Source organism: Dendrobates tinctorius, unplaced genomic scaffold, assembly GCF_039654945.1.
Source record: "Dendrobates tinctorius isolate UK_male_01 unplaced genomic scaffold, ASM3965494v1 ptg000005l, whole genome shotgun sequence".
NCBI lineage: Eukaryota > Metazoa > Chordata > Amphibia > Anura > Dendrobatidae > Dendrobates > Dendrobates tinctorius.
Window position 1 is genome coordinate 30,646,569 of NW_027361673.1, and position 24,822 is coordinate 30,671,390.

General features: G+C 43.8%; 1 protein-coding gene across 1 annotated transcript in view; it reads right to left on the bottom strand.

Moving 5' to 3' along the window:
* Nucleotides 1–24,822, bottom strand: part of CAPN7 (calpain 7) — a 115,027-nt gene that overhangs the window by 38,753 nt on the left and 51,452 nt on the right. The window contains exons 8-13 of the mRNA XM_073569230.1: nt 16,446–16,531; nt 14,828–14,921; nt 14,249–14,395; nt 13,130–13,236; nt 8,310–8,430; nt 5,838–5,982 (exon numbers count right to left, since the gene is read on the bottom strand). Of these exons, the coding sequence (XP_073425331.1) occupies nt 5,838–5,982; nt 8,310–8,430; nt 13,130–13,236; nt 14,249–14,395; nt 14,828–14,921; nt 16,446–16,531 (700 nt within the window). The remainder of the gene's footprint in view (nt 1–5,837; nt 5,983–8,309; nt 8,431–13,129; nt 13,237–14,248; nt 14,396–14,827; nt 14,922–16,445; nt 16,532–24,822) is intronic.

Here is a 24,822-nt window from a genome sequence, read left to right on the forward strand (position 1 = left end):
AGAACCTCAAGAACCAGATTAAGATCCCATGGATCCACGGGCGCTCGATACGGAGGAGCCGTGTGAGCCACGCCCTGAAGAAAGGTTTTGACCTGAGGGCGGGAAGCTAATGTCTTCTGAAATAAAATGGACAGCGCCGAAACCTGACCCTTCAAGGAACTGAGAGCAAGCCCCGCATCCAGCCCTGCCTGAAGAAACGCCAGAACGGAAGGGAGCGAAAAGCACATGGGCGCGATGTTATTGGCCTCACACCAAGTGAAATAGGCCTTCCAAGTACGGTAGTAAATTATGGAAGATGATGGCTTCCTGGCTCGGATCATGGTATGAATTACTCGACCGGAGAATCCTGCTCGTTTCAAAACCTCGGTCTCAACAGCCATGCCGTTAAATTGAGCGGCCGAGAATTGGGGTGGCAAATCGGGCCTTGAGACAGCAGATCTGCCCTGTCTGGAAGCTTCCAGGGGGCGTCCGCGAGAGGTTGACAATGTCCGCGAGAGGTTGACAATGTCCGCGAACCAAGACCTTCTGGGCCAATTCGGGGCGATGAGAATGACTGGAATTCATTCTGCTTTGATCTTCTTCAACAGCTTGGGAAGAAGAGGCAGGGGAGGAAATAGGTAGGGGAGCTCAAACTGCGACCAAGGAATGGCCAGGGCGTCGGCGCCCACTGCGAGAGGATCTCGAGCCCTGGATACAAACTGTGGGACTTTCCTGTTGAGGCGAGAAGCTAGCAGATCTACGTCCGGGGTTCCCCAACGACGGCAGAGCTGAAGAAATACCTCCGGATGTAGGGACCACTCTCCTGCCGCGAGACCCTCGCGGCTGAGAAAATCGGCGGTCCAGTTGTCTACGCAGGGAATGTGTACCGCGGAGATTGTCGGTACCGAAATCTCTGCCCACCGAAGGATCTTGGACACTTCTGCCAGGGCTGAGACACTCCGTGTCCCTCCTTGGCGGTAGACATATGCCACCGCTGTGGCATTGTCTGTCTGAATCCGGACAGGCAGGCCCCTGAGGAGCTTCTCCCAGTGGACGAGAGCCAGATGGATCGCTCGTATCTCTAGGACGTTGATCGACAGAGCAGATTCCTGAGTCGACCAACGACCCTGAACAGTGTGAATGCGGAATACTGCACCCCAGCCGAGGAGGCTGGCATCCGTTGTTACAATCTGCCAGTGAATGGGAAGAAAAGACCGCCCCAAGAGGATGAGAGGTGACGTCAACCACCAGTTGAGTGACCGCTTGATCCGGCCTGAAAGACGAACAGGGCGATCCAGGGACAGAGCCGACCTGTTCCACCTCGACAGAATGGCGTGTTGGAGAGGTCTGGCGTGAAATTGGGCAAAGGGAACTGCCTCTATCGCCGCCACCATCTTTCCCAGGACCCTCATGATTGTTCGGAGGGACGGAAATCGTGTGGTCTGCAGTGATCGTACATCCTGCCGCAGGGAGAGAATCTTCTCTTGAGGGAGAAAGACCCTTGACCGACGAGTGTCGAACAGGAGGCCCAGAAACACAAGACGTTGAGTAGGAACCAGACAGGACTTTTTCCTGTTGACGATCCACCCGAAATTGGAAAGAGTGTCTAGAACGATCGTCAAACTTAGGCGTGCCTGTTGGAAAGAGGGAGCTTTGATCAGAATATCGTCGAGGTATGGAAAAAGAACGAGACCTCTGATCCTCAACAAGGCCATCAACGCATCCACGATCTTCGCGAAGACTCTGGGAGCAGTGGCGAGACCGAAGGGCAGCGCGACTAACTGGTAATGTTCCTGGCGAACCACAAAACGCAGAAACTTCTGATGTCCGGAGAATATGGGAACATGTAGATAGGCATCTTGGATGTCTATTGAACACATGAATTCCTGCTCCTCCATGAAAGCGATTACCGAACGAACCGACTCCATCCGGAAGTGGCGAAGACGGACTCTCTTGTTGAGCAGCTTGAGATCCAAGATGGGTCGGACCGCCTCGGATTTTTTCGGCACGACAAAGAGGTTTGAATAAAACCCTGTAAACCTGCTCCGCTTCGGGAATGGGCACAATCACTCCGGCACTGAGGAGAGAGTTGATGGCCGTAAAGAACCCCGGGATCAAAGCTGGATCTTTTGGAGGACGGGATTCGAAGAAACGATCCCGTGGAAGAGAGACGAACTCTATCTTGTATCCTGACGATACAACCTCCCTGACCCAAGCGTCCTCCACTGAGGCCAGCCAGGAGTTGACCTCCCAATTGGAAGGGACCCTCGGGAGTCTGAGGATAGTCATGCTGATGTGGACCGTCCAGATCTGGGTCTGGATGGTCTGCTCTGCGAAGAGTGGGAGCGCCAGGAGGGAGTGGGTCTGAAGGAAACTTTCTTCCTATCTTGGCGTGCCTGCGGTCTTTGTTGGTTGGAGGAGGTCTCCACCGTATTGAAACGGTGGTAAGCCCGAAAGGGTCGAAACTGACGCCTTAGTGGAGGTCTGCGAGGCTTGGACTGAGGCAGGAGAGAACTCGTGCCTCCGGTGGCGTCCTTAATAATCTGGTCCAATTGGGAACCAAAAAGGCGCACTCCCTGAAAAGGCAGATTAGTAAGAGACTTTTTAGAAGACAAGTCCGCCTGCCAGGCCTTGAGCCAAATTGTACGTCGGATTGCCACTACGTTGCTTGACGCCCGAACTGCGCAGGATGCTGCATCCAAAGAAGCAGAAAGCAGATAATCCCCCGCATGGGAAATCTGATTGGCGAGATCGGCCAATCGATCTGGTTGTGCTTTCTCTAGGATGCCCTGACGAAGATCCTCTGCCCAAATAGCTATGGCCTTTGCTGCCCAGGATGAAGCAAAGATTGGGCATACCGCCGTCGAAGCCGCTTCGAAGGCAGACTTCGCTAGGGATTCTATAATCCTATCATTAGAATCCTTTAGAGACGCCACGCCTGAAAGCGGGAGAACCGTGTTATTAGAAAGCCTGGACACGGGCGGATCGACCGAGGGAGAGGCAGACCAGTTGTCAGTGAGTTCTTTAGCAAATGGGTGCAGAACGCTGAGACGCTTTCCTCTTTGAAAGCGTCTGGTCGGATCTTCTCTTTCCCTGGTAAAAATCTTTCCAAACTCGGAATGCAGAGGGAATACCCTGGAGGGTGTTTCCTCCCGTCTGAACGAAACCTCCTGATCTGAGGATTTCGCAGGGGAGTCCGCAATGTCGAAGGTATGATGGATCGCTGCAATGAGGTTCTGTACAGTAACCCTCATGTTCGCATCCTGGTCCGAATCCAGCTCTAAGATCCCCTCAGATGACCTTTCCGAGAGCGCCTCACCTGACTCGGGAGAGGAAGCCCAGGAGGGAGGCTGACGAGAAGGGCTATGTGGTGACATGGGGCGAGGAGAGGATTCCGGCTGGAGATCCTGCCTGGGTCGTTTGCGACTAACGCTGGCCGACTCAAATGGAACCTCTTGAGGCCTGCTGGACCCTGTAGAGGTGTCCAGGGGCAACTTATCCAGAACGGCTACTAGGGACTGAGACACCCTGGTGAGTTCTGCCACTGACTGTGATAGAGACGAAGCCCAGCCGGACATGGGGGGTTCACTCTCACCTGGGGCCCTAGATGGCTCCTGGGCGGCGTCAGGTTAAATTGGATTGCTACAGTCCAGGCATAGGGAAGTGGACTGACCTGAGGGAAGTTTGCGATTGCAAGAAAAGCATACAAAGAACTTGACTAGAGTGCAGGAGGGAGCCGCAGGGCGGTTACGGTCAGATTTGGAGTTAGACATAGTGAAACCTGAGGTAGTGCCGGAAAGTTGGGGGACAGGAGGCAGAGGAGGGTGTTAGTCTGCAGAGCAGAGCCTACTCACGGTCCAGTGTCATGTAGATGCTTCCAGCAAACGCTTGCTGAGTCCCCCAATGCTGCACCACTCGTTTGGATCTGCGGAGCCCTCGATGGGGAAGAAGACGTAGTCCGGTTGACAGGCAGAAAAAAATGGCGGCCGCCTGAGAAAAGCCGGGTAGAAAAGCGCGCGCTTCCTTGAGCAGACAGGGAGAAGGAAGGGGCGGGCTGACCACAATAAGGAGGAGGAAGATGGCGCCGCCCGCTGCCTATAGGCAGTCTAGGGGGCTGAACAATGCCCCTGGAGCGCAGAGCCCGAGGAAGAGAGCGGTGGGCGGGCTTAGAACGGGCGGAGAGAAACCCGTCTGAGGAAGAAGGCAGGGGGGCGTGGCCGCGACGCCGAAGTAGGCCCAAACTGAAGCCGGGGCCTGTAGTAGATGCGGCGGCCGCCGTGAAGCGCGGGGCGGCGCGGAGACAGCGCCGCACTGCCACGGCGATTGCTCCTCAATGGAGCCATGACTAGCCCGGCTGCTAACCATCGCTGAAGTGCAGCCGGGGAGGATGATGGAGGCCTGACTGCAGCCCGGCTGCTGAAAAGCACTGAGATAAGTGCAGCCGGGGAATTCAGGGAAAGGAAGAGGCTGCTGAGGGCTCAGGGTCCTATACTTACCCTCTAGTCCTGCCGCTGTTCAGTGTCTTCTGGTACCTGTGGAGAGAGAGGTACATCTATCATCCAGCCGAAGGATGTCCGCGTCTCTTCCGGACCGACAGGCTCTGGTGGGCGAGTGGGTGGGAGACGGGGGACGGGGACCAGTTGGATCGCCTGACACGCGTCCGTGCTCAGGCTCTTGGTCCTTCCGTGGAGACCTATGAGGATACGGGGTGGCAGTTCACGCTGTACTCATAGCCTCCTTGTGGGACTACAGATGTGACCGTTCACTCTGTATCCCTCCGCAAAACCTGAAAAGAAAATGACGCACACTGAGGTAGATATGGGTCTAATGAAAGACCCATGTACACCTCCTACTGACACTAAGCTAAACTGAGGAAATCCCTGCCGGTCGGTGGGGTGTACACTGCGGAGGAGGAGCTAATCTTTTTTTGTGCATAGTGTCAGCCTCCTAGTGGCAGCAGCATACACCCCATGGTCTCTGTGTCCCCCAATAAGGCGAACGAGAAATTTGCATTATTTACCTTGTTAAATCTCCAGATTCTCCCGATCTTTTCTGTTTTGCATAGTATCACATCATTGAGGAGATATCCAAGTCTCTGCTTGTAGTTTAACTGGGAGTTTCTTCAGAGTCTTCCCTGGGAGGGGCACCATCACCCCTCCCTCTTTCCCAGACGTGGCCAGTCACAGCTCAGCAGCTTATCTAGTAGACTTCAAGTCTTCCACATTGCCGAGCTGTGATTGGCAGCGTCTGGGAAAGAGGGAGGGATGAAGGAACATGCCCCCAGAGGAGACTCTGAAGAAATGCTCAAGTGGTCTGCAGAGATTCACCTGGTGTGCTCCAGAAGAACAAAGGGGAATATCTCTGCAAAGAAATGATGCAGTGCAAACCAGAAAGGAGAGTCAAAAGGAGAGGAGCGTAGGAATTTTTACAAGTTATTCAACTCTATTTTGAGCAAGTGACAGGTTTTTAAAATGAGAAAAACTACAAAATAATCATGAAATGTTATGTCATGAGTATGACCTCTCATCCATGAAGCCTCAGCAGCATGTCTACTCTGTCAAACAGCTCCCAGAATGGACCCCCAAAATGGTGAAATTCTTTTAAAGCTATAGTAAATAGCCCAATACAGTACAACTGATTCATTAGTCGGAACACAGCTTCCCTTGAACAGTATCTACTTCAAACTGTGTCCCTCACGCTAGCCCTAGAGCGCAACCCCTCTAACTTCCTCAGTAGTCACATCGGCTTCCTGTCACGCACCTCCCAGTAGTCACATCAGGACTCCCATTTGCCAACCTCCCAGTAGTCTCAGTAGCAGCCAACTTGACCTTAGTTGTCACAGCAGAATGAGAAATTACCATTGTCAATTTTTTGGGCAGTCCGTGGGTCAAAGTTTAGGTATTTCTGTAACTCCGGGGTCCAGCTTCTCTCATCTTTCTCACAAAATCGACCTTTCCACCGTAAATGACTCCATGGATTCTTCAGCTGGAGAAACCGCAATGACTTGAAAATAATAACAAAAAAAAAAAGCTTAGAAAAGGTACATGTAACAATAGCTAAGAATGAAACATAGTTGTGAGGACTGTGAATAGGCCCCAATGATACCTTTAGGGTTAGGGCCACACCTAGTCTTGTAGACATTTTTCAGTAGAGCAATACAAAACATGATTAATTTCCAATCTTGGAGAAAAGAAAAGTAACTACAATATTTTTAGATGTATTACTCAGAAATCCAATAGTGACAGAGTAATTTTGATAAAAATTACTGCATGAAATAAAATTCAGAGTTTCCCCATGAGTAAGCTCTCTACTTCTCTGACTGTTTAACCCCCTCCCTGCCACAACCAATGTTCTGTATTTTTCCACAATTAATTTTCATCCCTATATTCATGAAAGACTGATTACATTTTTTGTGTTTTGTTTGTCCTTTCATTTTCTATAGTTTTTCCATTAGTACTCTTGGTGACTTGAATTTGTGATCGCTGTACTGCCGTACATTATAACATTTACTCATCTATGGCAGACATCTGGACATGCTGTCCATGAAAATCCATTGGCAGGAGAGACGTTGATGCCTCATTCATAATTTACCACAACATCCAGGGGGCTGAACCACATTGGTTTAAACCAGCTATAATTGCTGCAGATAGAGGCAGGTGTCCACTCCCGTTGTGTACGGATCGGGCTCTGCTCCTAAAACTGGTTAACAGGACCGAACATGTAACATACATTTACGACACGTCTGTAAGGGATAATCCCCATTTCCATAAGGCACGTCAAAGATGTAATCTAAGCCAATAACACCTAGGAGGGACTGCAACCAAATAAGTCAAAGTCCGACCCTTTAATGAGTCTTTCAAAATGGTACATTCTCTAAATGGGATATAGTCAGCAGTGGGTATTGCAGGGATCTGTCCTAGGAGCGATCATATTAACCTCTTTATAAATGACCTTGTGGATGGGATTGAAAGTGTCAGTCTTTGATGACATCACCAAACTATGCAGGATATTAAAATCTGACCTTGACATTACAATATTGCAAAACAATCTGGATAAGATGTCTGAATGGGCAAACACTTGGCAAATGAGGTTTAATGTAGATAAATGTAGAGTAATGTACCTAGGATGGAGTAATCCTATAGCAGCATATACATTAAATGGGAGTATACTTGGGACTACAGAACAGGAGAAGGACGGGGGATTCTGGTTACAAGTAAGATGAGCAGCAGCACTCAATGTCAAGCAGCAGCTGTAAAAGCAAACAAGATTTTAAGGATAGATTTATATATATATATATATATATATATATATATATATATATATATAAAAAAGACAATCCCTCGATGCCAACGTTTTGTTAGCCCTTTATAAACCACTTGTGAGGTCACAGCTAGAATATTGGATCCAGTTTTGGACACCTCATTTTAATCAGGATATTCAGAAGTTAGAATCAAGTTCAAAGGCGGACAACTAAATTATTACAAGGGATGGAAGGCCTCTCATATGATGAGAAGTTGGAAAAGTTGGTCTTGTTTAGCTTAGAAAAAGACACCTCAGAGGGGATCTCATTTACACGTATAAATATATATGTGGTCAGTACAGAGGACGGACACATTAATTATTCCTTCCAAAGACCTTACTGAGGACTAGGGGGCACTCATTTCGGGTGGAAGAAAGGTGATTCTGACAGCTGAATAGGAAAGGGTTCTTTACAGTTAGAGCAGTCAGAAGAGTTAGTAATGGCAGACACTATAACAGCTTTTAGGTTGGATGATTTCCTCAATACACATAACATTGTAGGTTATAGTTAATTTAGTGACAAAAATGTATAAATGGTGGCGAAAGGTTCAACTTGATGGACCTAGGTATTTTTTCAACCAATGCAGCTATGTAACATGACAGGGAATAAGCCAGGCATAGTAACCTGGACTGATTAAGGAAAACAAATACTTCCCTCAACTTGGCTAAAGGGAGTCACAATCAGCCGGTCAGACTCTGCTCGACACTGATGAGGGGCAAATACCCCAAAAAAGGCTGTCTGTAAATTAATTTCTGGTCAATGTTTATCACTGTCATGATGTAAAGCTCTTATTAAAAGGACGGGCATTGAATCTAAAGGTAACTACTACCTCTCCTAGGTGGTACTGGGTAGAGAAAGGTCTGACAGATCAAAGTAATCTAATTTGCATTCTTTGATAGAGATTTTTTTCTATATTTTCCAAGTTTAAATACATAGATTTCTACAGCACAAGGCTACCAGTATGGGGCGCTCATTAATTGCACAGAAGTAGCAGTGTTCACTGACACATAAATTATGACATGCATCATACCTTGTATTCTCTAATGTCCAGGACGGCGTACGCATGCGTAGGTACCAAGCCCCATTTCTCACCCTCCTCTTCAGTCATCACGCCGGTAGCTGTGGTAATTAGTACATCACCTTTGTGAAATCTAAAAGAAGCAAACAATCACTTATTATGTGAGAAATTATATCACCAAGTTATCTGTTGCTTGCCTGGCATGTTTTCCCTGGCAGTAAAATGTTTCCTGCCGTGTCTGTGCGGGGGTGCCAAGCTGCTTCTTGAGTTCAGGCACTGAGAGCTGTCAATCAAAATTTGATAATCTTCTCAGCATTCAATCTGAAAAGGCGTAATGGCGCCCTGACATCTTAGCCACGCCATATGCCCCCTTATTTGCATACAAAAGAGTTTTTTTTTTTACTGACATCTAAACCACTAAAGTCTATACTGCAGATATGATAAGTCCCCTACATATCTGAATATGTCATTTATTTAGCATTTTGTGAGTGGTTGACCTTTAAAAACTTTGTATGTTGTCCATGACCAAAAATGAGTTTTCACGATGCACTAATCATTCATGCATACTGAAAGGGAAAAATGACGGCTCATTCCTCGCAGCAGCACAACTGTAAATCATCAATACTGATGTGCCTATACCTGTGCAGCCATGTCATGGTACATTGCTGCAATAAGACCATAACCAGTTTACAATATTGTAGAAAATATTCAACTGCAAATCTTAATAGACTCCTGACTAACTTGATCACCATAAAGGAAACCACAAAGTGCTCACTTTCTAAGATGCCAATCTTTCCCCTCCGGCCAAGAGCTGAAGCTCCAGAACAGAGCATCACTCTAGTAAGGTACATGAAGCCGGGTTTTCTAAACTGGACGTCCTCTTGAAAGAATTTAGATTTGCATATAGCTATCAAAGTAATTAGCAGGGCTGTGGAGTTGGAGACCATTTTGGTTAAGTCAAAGTTGGTATACAGTGGACCAACTCCTACAGTATATAGTAAATTGGCTACAGTAGTACAGTGTGCTGTAAATGTCTTCATAATAATTTCGGAAAGTTATTAAGTGTCCTATAAATGTCTGTTGACTCTTGAGTTAAGGATCTCGGCTTTTATCGGAGATGAATCTGTGCTGCTTTTTATGTACAGGCTCAGTAGTGAGGCAGTGCTGTGGAGATGAATCTGTGCTGCACTTTATGTATATGCTCAGTAGTGAGGCAGTGCTGTGGAGATGAATCTGTGCTGCACTTTATGTACAGGCTCAGTAGTGAGGCAGTGCTGTGGAGATGAATCTGTGCTGCTCTTTATGTACATGCTCAGTAGTGAGGCAGTGCTGTGGAGATGAATCTGTGCTGCACTTTATGTACATGCTCAGTAGTGAGGCAGTGCTGTGGAGATGAATCTGTGCTGCTCTTTATGTACAGGCTCAGTAATGAGGCAGTGCTGTGGAGATGAATCTGTGCTGCACTTTATGTATATGCTCAGTAGTGAGGCAGTGCTGTGGAGATGAATCTGTGCTGCACTTTATGTACAAGCTCAGTAGTGAGGCATTGATGTGGAGATGAATCTGTGCTGCACTTTATGTAGAGGCTCAGTAGTGAGGCAGGGCTGTGGAGATGAATCTGTGCTGCACTTTATGTACATGCTCAGTAGTGAGGCAGTGCTGTGGGGAGATGAATCTGTGCTGCACTTTATGTATATGCTCAGTAGGGAGGCAGTGCTGTGGAGATGAATCTGTGCTGCGCTTTATGTACATGCTCAGTAGTGAGGCAGTGCTGTGAAGATGAATCTGTGCTGCACTTTATGTACATGCTCAGTAGTGAGGCAGTGCTGTGGAGATGAATCTGTGCTGCTCTTTATGTACATGCTCAGTAGTGAGGCAGTGCTGTGGAGATGAATCTGTGCTGCACTTTATGTACATGCTCAGTAGTGAGGCAGTGCTGTGGAGATGAATCTGTGCTGCACTTTATGTACATGCTCAGTAGTGAGGCAGTGCTGTGGAGATGAATCTGTGCTGCACTTTATGTACATCCTCAGTAGTGAGGCAGTACTGTGGAGAAGAATCTGTGCTGCACTTTATGTACATGCTCAGTAGTGAGGCAGGGCTGTGGAGATGAATCTGTGCAGCTCTTTATGTACAGGCTCAGTAGTGAGGCAGTGCTGTGGAGATGAATCTGTGCTGCACTTTATGTACATGCTCAGTAGTGAGGCAGGGCTGTGGAGATGAATCTGTGCTGCACTTTATATACAGGCTCAGTAGTGAGGCAGTGCTGTGGAGATGAATCTGTGCTGCACTTTATGTACATGCTCAGTAGTGAGGCAGTGCTGTGGAGATGAATCTGTGCTGCACTTTATGTATATGCTCAGTAGTGAGGAAGTGCTGTGGAGATGAATCTGTGCTGCACTTTATGTACATGCTCAGTAGTGAGGAAGTGCTGTGGAGATGAATCTGTGCTGCACTTTATGTACAGGCTCAGTAGTGAGGCAGTACTGTGGAGAAGAATCTGTGCTGCACTTTATGTACAGGCTCAGTAGTGAGGCAGTACTGTGGAGAAGAATCTGTGCTGCACTTTATGTACATGCTGAGTAGTGAGGCAGTGCTGTGGAGATGAATCTGTGCTGCACTTTATGTACAGGCTCAGTAGTGAGGCAGGACTGTGGAGATGAATCTGTGCTGCACTTTATGTACATGCTCAGTAGTGAGGCAGTGCTGTGGAGCTGAATCTGTGCTGCACTTTATGTACATGCTCAGTAGTGAGGCAGTGCTGTGGAGATGAATCTGTGCTGCATTTTATGTACATGCTCAGTAGTGAGGCAGTGCTGTGGAGATGAATCTGTGCTGCACTTTATGTACATGCTCAGTAGTGAGGCAGAGCTGTGGAGATGAATCTGCTGCACTTTATGTACATGCTCAGTAGTGAGGCAGAGCTGTGGAGATGAATATGTGCTGCACTTTATGTACAGGCTCAGTAGTGAGGCAGTGCTGTGCAGATGAATCTGTGCTGCACTTTATGTACATGCTCAGTAGTGAGGCAGTGCTGTGGAGATGAATCTGTGCTGCACTTTATGTACATGCTCAGTAGTGAGGCAGGGCTGTGGAGATGAATCTGTGCTGCACTTTATGTACATACTCAGTAGTGAGGCAGTGCTGTGGAGATGAATCTGTGCTGCACTTTATGTACATGCTCAGTAGTGAGGCAGTGCTGTGGAGATGAATCTGTGCTGCTCTTTATGTACATGCTCAGTAGTGAGGCAGTGCTGTGGAGATGAATCTGTGCTGCTCTTTATGTACATGCTCAGTAGTGAGGCAGTGCTGTGGAGATGAATCTGTGCTGCACTTTATGTACATGCTCAGTAGTGAGGCAGTGCTGTGGAGATGAATCTGTGCTGCACTTTATGTACATGCTCAGTAGTGAGGCAGTGCTGTGGAGAAGAATCTGTGCTGCGCTTTATGTACATGCTCAGTAGTGAGGCAGTGCTGTGGAGATGAATCTGTGCTGCTCTTTATGTACATGCTCAGTAGTGAGGCAGTGCTGTGGAGATGAATCTGTGCTGCACTTTATGTACATGCTCAGTAGTGAGGCAGTACTGTGGAGATGAATCTGTGCTGCACTTTACGTACATGCTCAGTAGTGAGGCAGTGCTGTGGAGATGAATCTGTGCTGCACTTTATGTACATGCTCAGTAGTGAGGCAGTACTGTGGAGATGAATCTGTGCTGCACTTTATGTACATGCTCAGTAGTGAGGCAGTGCTGTGGAGATGAATCTGTGCTGCTCTTTATGTACATGCTCAGTAGTGAGGCAGTGCTGTGGAGATGAATCTGTGCTGCTCTTTATGTACATGCTCAGTAGTGAGGCAGTGCTGTGGAGATGAATCTGTGCTGCTCTTTATGTACATGCTCAGTAGTGAGGCAGTGCTGTGGAGATGAATCTGTGCTGCACTTTATGTACATGCTCAGTAGTGAGGCAGTGCTGTGGAGATGAATCTGTGCTGCGCTTTATGTACATGCTCAGTAGTGAGGCAGTGCTGTGGAGATGAATCTGTGCTGCTCTTTATGTACATGCTCAGTAGTGAGGCAGTGCTGTGGAGATGAATCTGTGCTGCGCTTTATGTACATGCTCAGTAGTGAGGCAGTGCTGTGGAGATGAATCTGTGCTGCTCTTTATGTACATGCTCAGTAGTGAGGCAGTGCTGTGGAGATGAATCTGTGCTGCACTTTATGTACATGCTCAGTAGTGAGGCAGTACTGTGGAGATGAATCTGTGCTGCTCTTTATGTACATGCTCAGCAGTGAGGCAGTGCTGTGGAGATGAATCTGTGCTGCACTTTATGTACAGGCTCAGTAGTGAGGCAGTGCTGTGGAGATGAATCTGTGCTGCGCTTTATGTACAGGCTCAGTAGTGAGGCAGTGCTGTGGAGATGAATCTGTGCTGCACTTTATGTACATGCTCAGTAGTGAGGCAGTGCTGTGGAGATGAATCTGTGCTACGCTTTGTGTACATGCTCAGTTGTGAGGCAGGGCTGTGGAGTCAGTGAAACTGGGGAGTCAGAGTAATTTGTCTGGCTTACCGACTCCACAGCACTGGACTTAGCATGTCCATGTAATGGGTGGAAAGACATGTATGTATAACAGTAATCGGATCACATCTTTCACCATGTACACACTGCAATTAACATCCTAGTGGTTCACATACTTTATCCGAATCATTTTGCAATATACACTGATCAGTAAGCGTACAATAAAAAATATATATCTATTAGCACTGATCGTTTAGCTACAACTACAAGACATTAGTATGAGGTACGTAGACGATTAGACAAACAGACACTATACCTTTGGTACAACATTCTAAAAGTATTTTCTTTGTCAAAGGCCTGATTGTCAGAGTGCATAGCAATCCTCTCTGGGATCCATCCAGTCAGTGCATGCAGGTCAATATTCTGAAAGGCAAGGACGGCACACACCTTAATTTGCTTTGTAAGAAGGCTTATTAGATCATCTAACAAATACCTAATTAAGAGTTTTGTAAAGGAAAAAAAAAAAAAAAAAAAATCTTAAAAATGCAGCAATCATGAGGACAAACTTTAGAGATTTTTAATGTTTTTCTTAAAAAAAAAGTTTTAAAGAATATTAAGAAACGTCCGATCTATCACGATATAAGGTAAATTAATCTGATTGGTAAACGGCGCAACGAAAAAAAATATCAAAACGCCTGAATGCCACAACATTGCAATAAAATGCAATAACAAGCAATCAAAACATCATATCTACCCCAAAATGTTATCAATAAAAACAGCACGGCGCGCAAAAAAATAAGCCCTCACCCAGCCCCAGAGCCCGAGAAATGGTGATGCTATTGTTCTCGGAAAATGGTGATTTTTTTTTTTTATCATTTAACAAAGACCCTATATATCTGGAGAATCATATGGGTAAGTCAGTTTTAGCATTTAGTGAACTTAGTAAATAAAAAGTCCAAAAACTATTGTGGAATTGAACTTTTTTGCAAATTCACAGCACTTGGATTTTTTTTTCCAGTATATGGCACAAATCAATGGTGTCATTCAAAGGTATAACTCATCCTGCAAAATACAAGCCCTCATACGGCCATATAAACGGAAAAATAACAAAAGGTATAGCTCTGGGAAGAAGGGGTGAAAAAAAGAAAAGCAAAGACGGAAAATCGCAAGGTGGTGAATAGGTTAAAAAAGCAGAAAACACCCCCGTGCAAACCTAGAGTCCCACGTAGGTACAGACACCCCTATAGAATACATTATATTACAGCTATACACAACACTGAAATAAGTGGTATATACTGTATATCTATATAATATCATGCTTACTCATGCGTTACTTGAAAGCACAGACGTCATATCTTCGGATGGGTGCAGCTATCAGATTTATGAGCCGGAGCGCTCAAGTCACAGAAAAGATAAGAAAACACGTTTATCTTACCGAATTCGATCCGGGGAAGTCATAGCCTCCCATTACTTTCATGTAGGCTTTTTCAATAAGAGACACCCATAATTCATTCTTGTTATTAGAATACGAGCACAACAACTCTCCAATATGATCCACAGGCAGAAAATCGTCTATGATCACCTGTAAGAATAAATTAGAAATGGCGCTGCAATAAAGATAATGAAGCGATGCGACAAAACATAAAGCAGTATTACAATCCGAGACATTTATAACTTATGAATTAATGATCGATTCCACTTCCCCAACTCCAACCTTTAGTGGAAAACGGATCTCAGCTGTATTTGGGAGTCGCATACGTACATGGTCCCCCCTACGTCTTCTTATTGGAGTGGATTCTGATTATATATGGGGGTCCCGGAGACGGTCCACAGTGCACCAGTTGTAAGAACTCGTCCCTGCTCCCACTACATGCCACATACCAGCAGTCAGCGGGCACACACAAGCATGTCCGGGACGTGATGGTTTGGGGGAGCAGGTTGTGCGCCTCTGAACTAGAGTACCAAAATTATTTACTGCGTAGAGAAGTAGTGAGTAATAGGAAAAATGAATTACCTTTCTGGGTACGCCATTAATGTGCAGCTTCACCATGTACTTCCCACAAGGGTTGTATTCTGGTTCTCCTTTTTTGTTTTGTGGGTAGATGATGCTAAATAGGATATAAAATGTGGAATATTATCAAGTAATTTATATGAACAGAAATAAATTATTCAGCATGTCTGCTGCTATGATCCTTCCAAACGCAAAACCTGGAATATGTCCCTGGCTGAAGAGGTAATTTCTCCATTAAGCCAATCACCCAACCTTCACTCCATGATGGCGCTTTTGGCATACAATGCCCTGGCAGTATGAGGTTGTCTGTACAGCCTGCGTCTGCAATGTCTGACGGCTGTCTGCTTCCCGTGCACACGGCCAAGGTATCCACAGGCCCCCAATCACTCAAAGGAGACCAAAAGCGTGTATACGACTCAGGTTAATACACCCTTGGCTTTGCGGTGTAGCATAGTGCCGCTTGTGGTACTATACCAACAGTAGCACCCAATAAAAAAGGAACAGTATACTTTGTAACATGGAGGCCTGCTGCTGTATGACTATACACACACATCTGTCAGGGGTATATGGCAGGAAATCCTCCCAATAAATTAGGAGAATACGGCAGGTGATCAACAAATCAAAGACGGCTTCAGATCTGTTTTTGCAGGGCAATAGGAGGACTTGTGGGGGCGCATTAATTCGCTGAATTTACAATCTTCACCTGAAATGGATACGTTTTCTTAATCACAATATTAACTAACAATAATCTTTCCTGATAACACTTAGCATGTGCACTTGTGAAAATTAATATGCTTCCTTAACAGGAGGTGTGTTTTTTATATTTATGGGCAATTATTTATCAATACCTCCCCATAGGCATATATGGTGTTGTGTGGGCGTATTATATATATTTATTTTGCACACACAGCACATTTATAAAGACTATAGGACACACCCCAGATTTAGAGAGCAGAAAATGAGAAAAAAATATTATTTCCAGTTAAAGTATTCCGGTTTCTGTAATGAAATGGAAGGGTCATTATCCCTAATTTTAATGTACTAGGGTAGAATAGGGAGGTAAATAATCTATTGCTAGTTTTTCTCTGCAGCGGTGGGTAGTATACACGACTTTTTACAGTGCGCACATTATGTGCAATCTCTGCAGCGCACAAATATGAATAACATTGCTGCATGCACAGTCACCTCTGCTACATACACACAGCTCAGCTACATAAAGTCACATATGGCTCAGCATATAATAACATACGCGGCTTAGCTACATAATCCAAACACCCAGCACCGCTACACACTGTATATACGGCCACGTTTCCTGCCACGCAGGTGACTGATCAGATGATCTGAAAGGTTCTTCAGGCTCAGACTGATCAGTGTGGGGCAGGAGGAGAGAGCAGTTCTCTCAGAGATTGGGAAGGACACTGTCAGCGGTCTCCTCCATAACAGGAAGCTCTGACTATAACTTTTAAGCAAATTATTTTCTTGCAAAAAACGTGAATCTTATAGTTAAAAAAATACAGCATGTATCAAAATGAGGTCTCTATAAACCTTTATGACATCCCAGTTTAAGACCAGACTTAAAATGAACGTCTGAGCATATATGCTGGGACTCAGCAAGACATACCTTGTAATCAATTTCTTATTATAGCGTCTTTCGTAGGCAGCGCTGATGGCGAGGGAGGCCACAAAGGAGCAGTCTGACACGATTGTCTGGAGACAAAGTACACACAATGTTACACTACTCTCTCACCAATGGTCCCACAACAAGTCTCTTGCAACATTTCCTTAACCTGTTAAAGACCGGAGTGTTATAGTGCTAAATGACCAGACACTGGGGACTTTTTGTTCATGATGCACAACAGCCTCAACTTTTTATTTATTTGGCTGCCAAAATAATTTTTGCAGTGCTTTTTTCATTACACAGACACCTTTTTTGTAAAGAATGAATGGGTGACTATGGCGAAGGTGGGTTTGTTTTTTTTGTAAATATTTGGGACCCAGTCATCAGTTTTACAGCCATTAGGCTACGCCCACACGGTTAGTAACTGGCAGTGCTTTGGATGCAGCACATGTCCGCTCCGTCCAAAGCGCTGCCGACTTTTCAATGCAGGCGATTCCGCATGTGGTCACTGAACCGTGCAGAATCAACACGTCGTATACACTGCACTGGTGATATTTATCTTGCAGAGACTTGTGGCTCCGCAAGATAAATAGACACGCTGCGGTCTGGAAAGACGCCCCACATGTGCGTCTCCGCACGGAAGCAACATCCCATCCACTATGTTGTAACATCTGTTCGCTGCGGGTTGGAAGCTGTGGATGTACGCAGCATCCAACCCACAGTGTTTAATGTGGGAACATACCCTTAACCCCTTCCTGACATCAGACGTACTATCCCGTCCATGGGACCCGGGCCCCTATGCCCATGGACGGGATAGTACGTCTACCGCGATCAGCTGCGCCCACGTGGTGAGCGCCGCTGATCGCGGCCGGGTGTCAGCTGATTATCATAGCTGACACCCGGCACAATGTGTCAGGGGCGGTCACGGACCGCCCCGACACGTTAACCCCTTGCACACCGCGATCAAACATGATCGCGGTGTACCGGGGGTTAAAGGGAAGCATCGGCAGGGAGGGGGCTCCCTCCGTGCTTCCCTGAGCCCCCCACGGCAGCACAATGTGCAGCGCTGCTGCCGGGGGCTCCTTTCCTGCAGGCCCCCGAATCCAAGATGGCGACAGGGGCCTTCGGGGGCCTGCAGGAAGCTGGCTTCCTCAGTGCCTGCAAAGCGCAGGCATGAGGAAGCCTTGTGCACTTCCTGTGACAGATCGCTGATCTGTCACAGTGATCTGTGATGTGACAGATCAGCGATCTGTCACAGAACAGTGATGTCCCACCTGGGACTATTTAATAAAGTAAAAAAAAAAAGTGTTAAAATAATTTAAAAAAAAAAAAAAAAAAAAAAAAAAAAATCGCCAAATAAATTACAAAAAAAAAAAAAAAATATTCCCCCAAATAAATCCATTTTTTGAAAATAAAAAAAACAAAACAATAAAAGTACACATATTAGGTATCGCCGCGTCCGTAACGACCCGCCCTATAAAACTGTCCCATTAGTTAACCCCTTTAGCGAACCCCTTAAAAAATAAAAATAAAAAACGAAGCAAAAAATAATGATTTATTATCATACCGCCAAAGAAAAAGTGTAATAACGCGCGATCAAAAAGATGCATATAAATATCCATGGTACCGCTGAAAACGTCATCTTGTCCCGCAAAAAACGAGCCGCCACACAGCATCATCAGCGAAAAAATAAAAAAGTTATAGCTCGCAGAATAAAGCGATGCAAAAATAATTATTTTTTATAAAAAATAGTTGCATAAAACCGACAAAACATAAAAAAACGACCTAAATGAGGTATCGCTGTAACCGTAGTGACCCGAAGAATAAAACCGCTTTATCAATTTTACCGCATGCTGAACGGTGTAAACGCACCCCCCCAAAAGAAATTCATGAAACGCTGGTTTTTGTTCATTCTGTGTCCCAAAAATCGGAATAAAAAGCGATCAAAAAATGTCACGTGCCCGAAAATGGTACCAATAAAAACGTCAACTCGTCCCACAAAAAATAAGACCTCACATGACTCAGTGGGTCAAAATACGGAAAAATTATAGCTCTCAATATGTGGTGATGCAAAAACTATTTTTACAATAAAAAGCGTCTTTTAGCGTGCGACAGCTGCCAAACATAAAAACCGCCATAAATAGCAAATCAAAACCCCCTTAGTTATGGAAAAATAATAAAATAAAAAAAGTATTTATTTCCATTTTTCCATTACGGTTAGGGTTAGGGCTAGGGTTAGGGCTACGGTTAGGGCTGAGATTAGGGTTAGGGGTGTGTTGGGGTTCGGGTTGGAGTTAGAATTGGGGGTTTCCACTGTTTGGGCACATCAGGGGCTCTCCAAATGCAACATGGCGTCTGATTTCAATTCCAGCCAATTCTGAGTTGAAAAATTCAAATGGTGCTCCTTCCCTTCCAAGCTCTGCCATGCGCCCAAACAGTGTTTTACCCCCACATGTAGGGTATCAGCCTACTCAGGACAAATTGCAAAACAATTTTTGGGGTCCAATTTCTCCTGTTACCCTTAGGAAAATAAAAAATTGGGGGCAAAAATATCATTTTTGTGGAAAAAAATGATTTTTTTATTTTCACGTCCGAGCGTTATAAACTTCTGTGAAGCACTTGGTGGTTCAAAGTGCTCACCACACATCTAGATAAGTTCCGTGGGGGGTCTAGTGTCCAAAATGGGGTCACTTGTGGGAAGTTTCAATAGTTTAGGTACATCAGGGGCTCTCCAAACGCACATGACACCCGCAGACCATTCCATCAAAGTCTGCATTCCAAAACGTCACTGCTTCCCTTCCGAGCCCCGACGTGTGTCCATACAATAGTTTTCTCCCACATATGGGGCGTCAGCGTACTCAGGACAAATTGGACAACAACTTTTGGGGTTCAATTTCTCCTGTTACCCTTGGGAAAATAAAAAAATTGGGGACTAATTGATCATGTTTGTGGAAAAAATACGATTTTTTTATTTTCATGCCCGGGCATTATAAACTTCTGTGAAGCCCTTGGGGGTTCAAAATGCTCACCTCACATCTAGATAAGTTCCTTAGGGGGTCTAGTTTTCAAAATGGGGTCATTTGTGGGGGGTTTCCACTGTTTAGGTACATTAGGGGCTCTCCAAAGGCAACATGACACCCGCAGACCATTCCATCAAAGTCTGCATTCCAAAACGTCACTACTTCCCTTCCGAGCCCCGACGTGTGCCCATACAGTAGTTTTCTCCCACATATGGGGTATCAGCATACTCAGGACAAATTGGACAACAACTTTTGGGGTCCAATTTCTCCTGGTACCCTTGGGAAAATAAAAAAATGGTGACTAAAAGATCATGTTTGTGGAAAAAATACGAATTTTTTATTTTCACGCCCGGGCGTTCTAAACTTCTGTGAAGCACTGGGGGGGTTCAAAGTGCTCACCACACATCTAGATAAGTTCCTTGGGGGGTCTAGTTTACAAAATGGTGTCATTTGTGGGGGGTTTCCACTGTTTAGGTACATCAGGGGTTTTCCAATCGCGACATGGTGTCCGATCTCAATTCCAGCCAAAAACGTCAAATGGCGCTGCTTCCCTTCCGAGCTCTGCCATGCGCCCAAATAGTGGTTGACCCCCACATGTGGGGTATCAGCGTACTCAGGACAAATTTCACAATAACTTTTATGGTCCTGTTACCCTTGGAAAAATAAGAATTGAGGGTGAAACGATCATTTTTGTGGAAAAAATATGATTTTTTAATTGTACGGCTTTATGTTATAAACTTCTGTGAAGCCCTTGGGGGTTCAAAGTTCTCACCACACATCTAGATAAGTTCCTTAGGGGGTCTAGTTTCCAAAATGGTGTCATTTGTGGGGGGTTTCCACGGTTTTGGTACATCAGGGGTTTTCCAATCGCGACATGATGTCCGATCTCAATTCCAGCCAAAAACGTCAAATGGCGCTGCTTCCCTTCCGAGCTCTGCCATGCGCCCAAATAGTGGTTTACCCCCACATGTGAAAATAAAAATTGGGGTGAAAAGATCATTTTTGTGGAAAAAATATGATTTTTTAATTGTACCGCTGTACGTTATAAACTTCTGTAAAGCCCTTGTGGGTTCAAAGTTCTCACCACATATCTAGATAAGTTCCTTGGGGGGTCTAGTTTCCAAAATGGGGTCACTTGTAGGGGGTTTCCACTGTTTAGGTACATCAGGGACTCTCCAAACGTGACATGACGTCCGATCTGAATTCCAGACAATTTTGCATTGAAAAAGTCAAACTGCGCTCCTTTCATTCTGAGCTCTGCCATGCGCCGAAACAGTCGTTCCCCCCCACATATCAGGTATCAGCGTACTCAGGACAAATTGCACAATAACTTTTGCAGTCCAATTTCTCCTGTTACCCTTGGTAAAATAAAAAAAATTGAACCTGAAGTATTTTTTTTGTGAAAAAAAGTTAGATGTTCATTTTTTTTTTAAATAATCAAAAAAATTCCTGTGACGCACCTAAAGGGTTAATAAACTTCTTGAATGTAGATTTGAGCACCTTAAGGGGTGCAGTTTTTAGAATGGTGTCACTTTTGGGTATTTTCTATCATATAGACCCCTCAAAGTGGCTTCAAATGTTATGTGGTCCGTAAAAATAAAATGGTGTTGTAAAAATGAGAAATCGCTGGTCAACTTTTAACCCTTATAACTTCCTAGCAAAAAAAAATTTTGGTTCCAAAATTGTGCCGATGTAAAGTAAACATGTGGGAAATGTTAGTTATCAAGTTTTTTGGGTGCCATATCTCTGTGATTTAAGGGCATAAAAATTCAAAGTTGGAAAATTGCGAAATTTTCAAAATTTTCGCCAAATTTCCGTTTTTCTGACAAATAAACGCAAGTTATTTGAATGAAATTTTACCACTAGCATGAAGTACAATATGTCACGAGAAAACAATGTCAGAAACACCGGGATCCATGGAAGCATTCCAGAGTTATGACCTCATAAAGGTACAGTGGTCAGAATTGTAAAAATTGGCCCGGTCATGAACGTGCAAACCACCCTTGGGGGTGAAGGGGTTAATGTAGAGAAAGTGAGCACTTGCAGGCCAGAATTAAACCTTGTTTTCACATTCATGCTGATGATAAAACTGTACAGTAAATGAAGCTTAAACACTTTAAATCTCTACTATCAAGAGCTTTCTGCAATTTTCCAAGCCCTGACTCCTATTAGCATAATATATTCCCCATGGGGTCATTATAGATCTCTGGGAGACATTCACCCCATAGAAGCCCCAGTTAAGAGAAAAAAGCCCTTTGTAGCGACATTAGTCACTAGCAAAGCTGACCGGGGCATATATACACCCAGTAGGCTAATCATGCTGAGGGCAGCCAGCATTAATAAGGCACCTGCTGATATGGCAATAAAAGCTATGTATGCCACAGAATAGACAGAGATGGCTTTACATTCAGAATAAAATCGATTAAAGTCCACAGCCAAGTGCTGACGCCTAACCTGGTACAGGTTTATAAAGTGAAGAAACAGAAACAAGAAGCTAAAGCACAGAGCTAATCTTCCAAATACAAAAGGAAATAGCTGATCAGTGGTTTAATAACTTGATTTCAGGCTATTTAAAGAGAACCTTTCACCACATTTTTAATGTTGAACTTGACACACGATGAGTGGAATACATTTTTTTCCCCTATAATTCGCTTCTCAGTTGTGGAGATATTAGCAGTCAAAATATTTGAAACCTAAGAAGTTAACTTTAGTTAAGTCCAAGTGGTTGTGAAAGATTGTTTTCACTCCAGCGTGTATTTATTCTCTTTGTATGATGCTAACCAATCAGGCTGAGTTCATTTTTTTCAGCTACACTGAAGCAAGCTTATGATTGGTCGACCTCATACAGGGGGAAGAAAAATGCCTCCAGTGAAAACTATCTGATAACTTTTTTAAAGTCCACGTGAGTGTTAACTCATTAGGTGCCAAATAGTTTGAGTTATCTCCACACAGGAAAGATGAAATTAAACAAAAAAAATATTTTTTAGTTTGCTTTGCAACCACTATTACGTTGTGTATCTAGTTCGCAGTGAAAAACTTGGTGAAAGGACATCTTTTGTTATTATCTTAAAGATACACCTTATATTGTCCCCCAGCCCTCTTCTTCCAGGGGTCATATTTTTTTTTCATTTTTCTGACTCCATAACATACTAAGGGCTTTTTTTGTGGGACTTGTGCTAGTTTTGAATGACACAATTCTTTTTAGCGAGGTGCATGGAGGGAGGACTTGGAGCTGCCACGAGATGAATCCAAATTAGACGAGCCAATTCACACGTGGAGGGTGTACGTCCAAGCTAGTTAGCATAGCGGAATCAGGGAAAAAAGGAGATTGACGGCACTCCAGGAATAAAGAAAAAAATATATATTTTATTGTGGCAAATTACGCCATATTAAAATCAAGTTGCCTGACGCGTTTCGAGTGCCTGGTGTGCACTCTTAGTCATAGGATACATAAAACTGGTACAGCCACAATTATATAAACATAAATTAACCAATGAAAAAACACACAATCATGAAAAACACATGTGCAATAGACAAAGTGAGAAAGCACCTGAAAGGCAAATTAATGGGTTAAATCGCATGTAGAACAGATCAATGGATGTATAGCGGTTCATTCATGAACAAAAATAAATTAAATCGCATGTATAACAACTCAATAAAAATACAATGAATCATTTTTGAAGTTCATACCCAGGGGGAATCTGATATTGAGTTTCAGAATCCAAAAAGAAAAAAAAAAACCTTCTCGCATGAAAAGCATTTTCTTGTTTGACACCTCCATGTGCAGGATTTAACACTTTCAGAAACAAAAAATCTGCAAAATGTAAAAAGTGCAAAACTGCCATGGTGAAAGTTCACAAATGTTTGACAATACCAGAGTAACAAGCATTTTTGCCAGAAACATAAGAGATTAAGAAAAAAAAATATATATATATATTTTGTAACATATGTAATGTTCAATATATAGGATGTACTTCTAGAAAACTCAAAAAAAGAATTGCTGAGCACCTTTCTAATATTTCTGGCAAAAATGCTTGTTACTCTGGTGCTGTCAAACATTTTGTGAACTTTCACCATGGAAATTCTGCATGTTTTAGATTTTTCGCTTTTGAAAAAGTGTTAAATCCTGCACGTGGAGGTGACGAACAAAAAATGCTTTTCATGCGGGAAGCTTTTTGGATTCTGAAACTCAATACCAGATTCCCCCTCGGTATGAACTCCAAAAATGATTTATTTTATATTTATTAAGTGGTTATATATGCGATCTAAATTATTTTTGTTCATGAATAAACCGTTAAACATCCATTGATCTGTTTTATATGTGATTTAACCCATTAATTTGTCTCTCAGATGCTTTTTCACTTTATTTTTGCTCATGTAGTTTCCATGATTGTGTGTTTTTCTTTTTCTTAATCTCTTGTGTGTCTGGAAAAAATGCTTGTTACTCTGGTATTGTCAAACATTTGTGAACTTTCACCAGGGCAGTTTTGCACTTTTGACATTTTGCAGATTTTTTGCTTCTGAAAAAGTGTTAAATCCTGCACATGGAGGTGTCAAACAAGAAAATGCTTTTCATGTGAGAAGGGTTTTTTTTTTTTTTTGGATTCTGAAACTCAATATCAGATTCCCCCTGGGTATGAACTTCAAAAATGATTCATTGTATTTTTATTGAGTTGTTATACATGCGATTTAATTTATTTTTGTTCATGAATGAACTGCTATACATCCATTGATCTGTTCTACATGCAATTTAACCCATTAATTTGCCTTTCAGATGCTTTGTCACTTTGTCTATTGCACATGTGTTATTCATGATTGTGTGTTTTTTCATTGGTTAATTTATGTGTATATAATTGTGGCTGTACCAGTTTTATGTATCCTATGACTAAGAGTGCACACCAGGCACTCGAAACGCGTCAGGCAACTTGATTTTAATATGGCTTAATTTGCCACAATAAAATATATATTTTTTTCTTTATTCCTGGAGTGCCGTCAATCTCCTTTTTTCCATTCGTTTCAGCATATTATATAAAAAAAATAGATAAAGAATTTCAAATGAGGTGAAATTGTGAAAACAACTGCCCTTGTGTTTTGGGTTTAGCTCTTACAGAATTCATTGTGTGATAAAAACATGGCCAATATGATTTTCGGGGTCAGTAAAATTACAGCAATACCAAACTTGTGACCTTCTTTGGTTAAAATGTTATTATTTATTTTAGAAGCTTGAATAATTTCTAAAGTTTGAAAATAATGTTTTACAGACCCAGAAAGACCTAACATGTTTATTCTTATATAGTGAGAAAGTAGAAAATTCAAATATTTTTTAAATATTTTTTTATTTTCACAGTATTATTTCATCA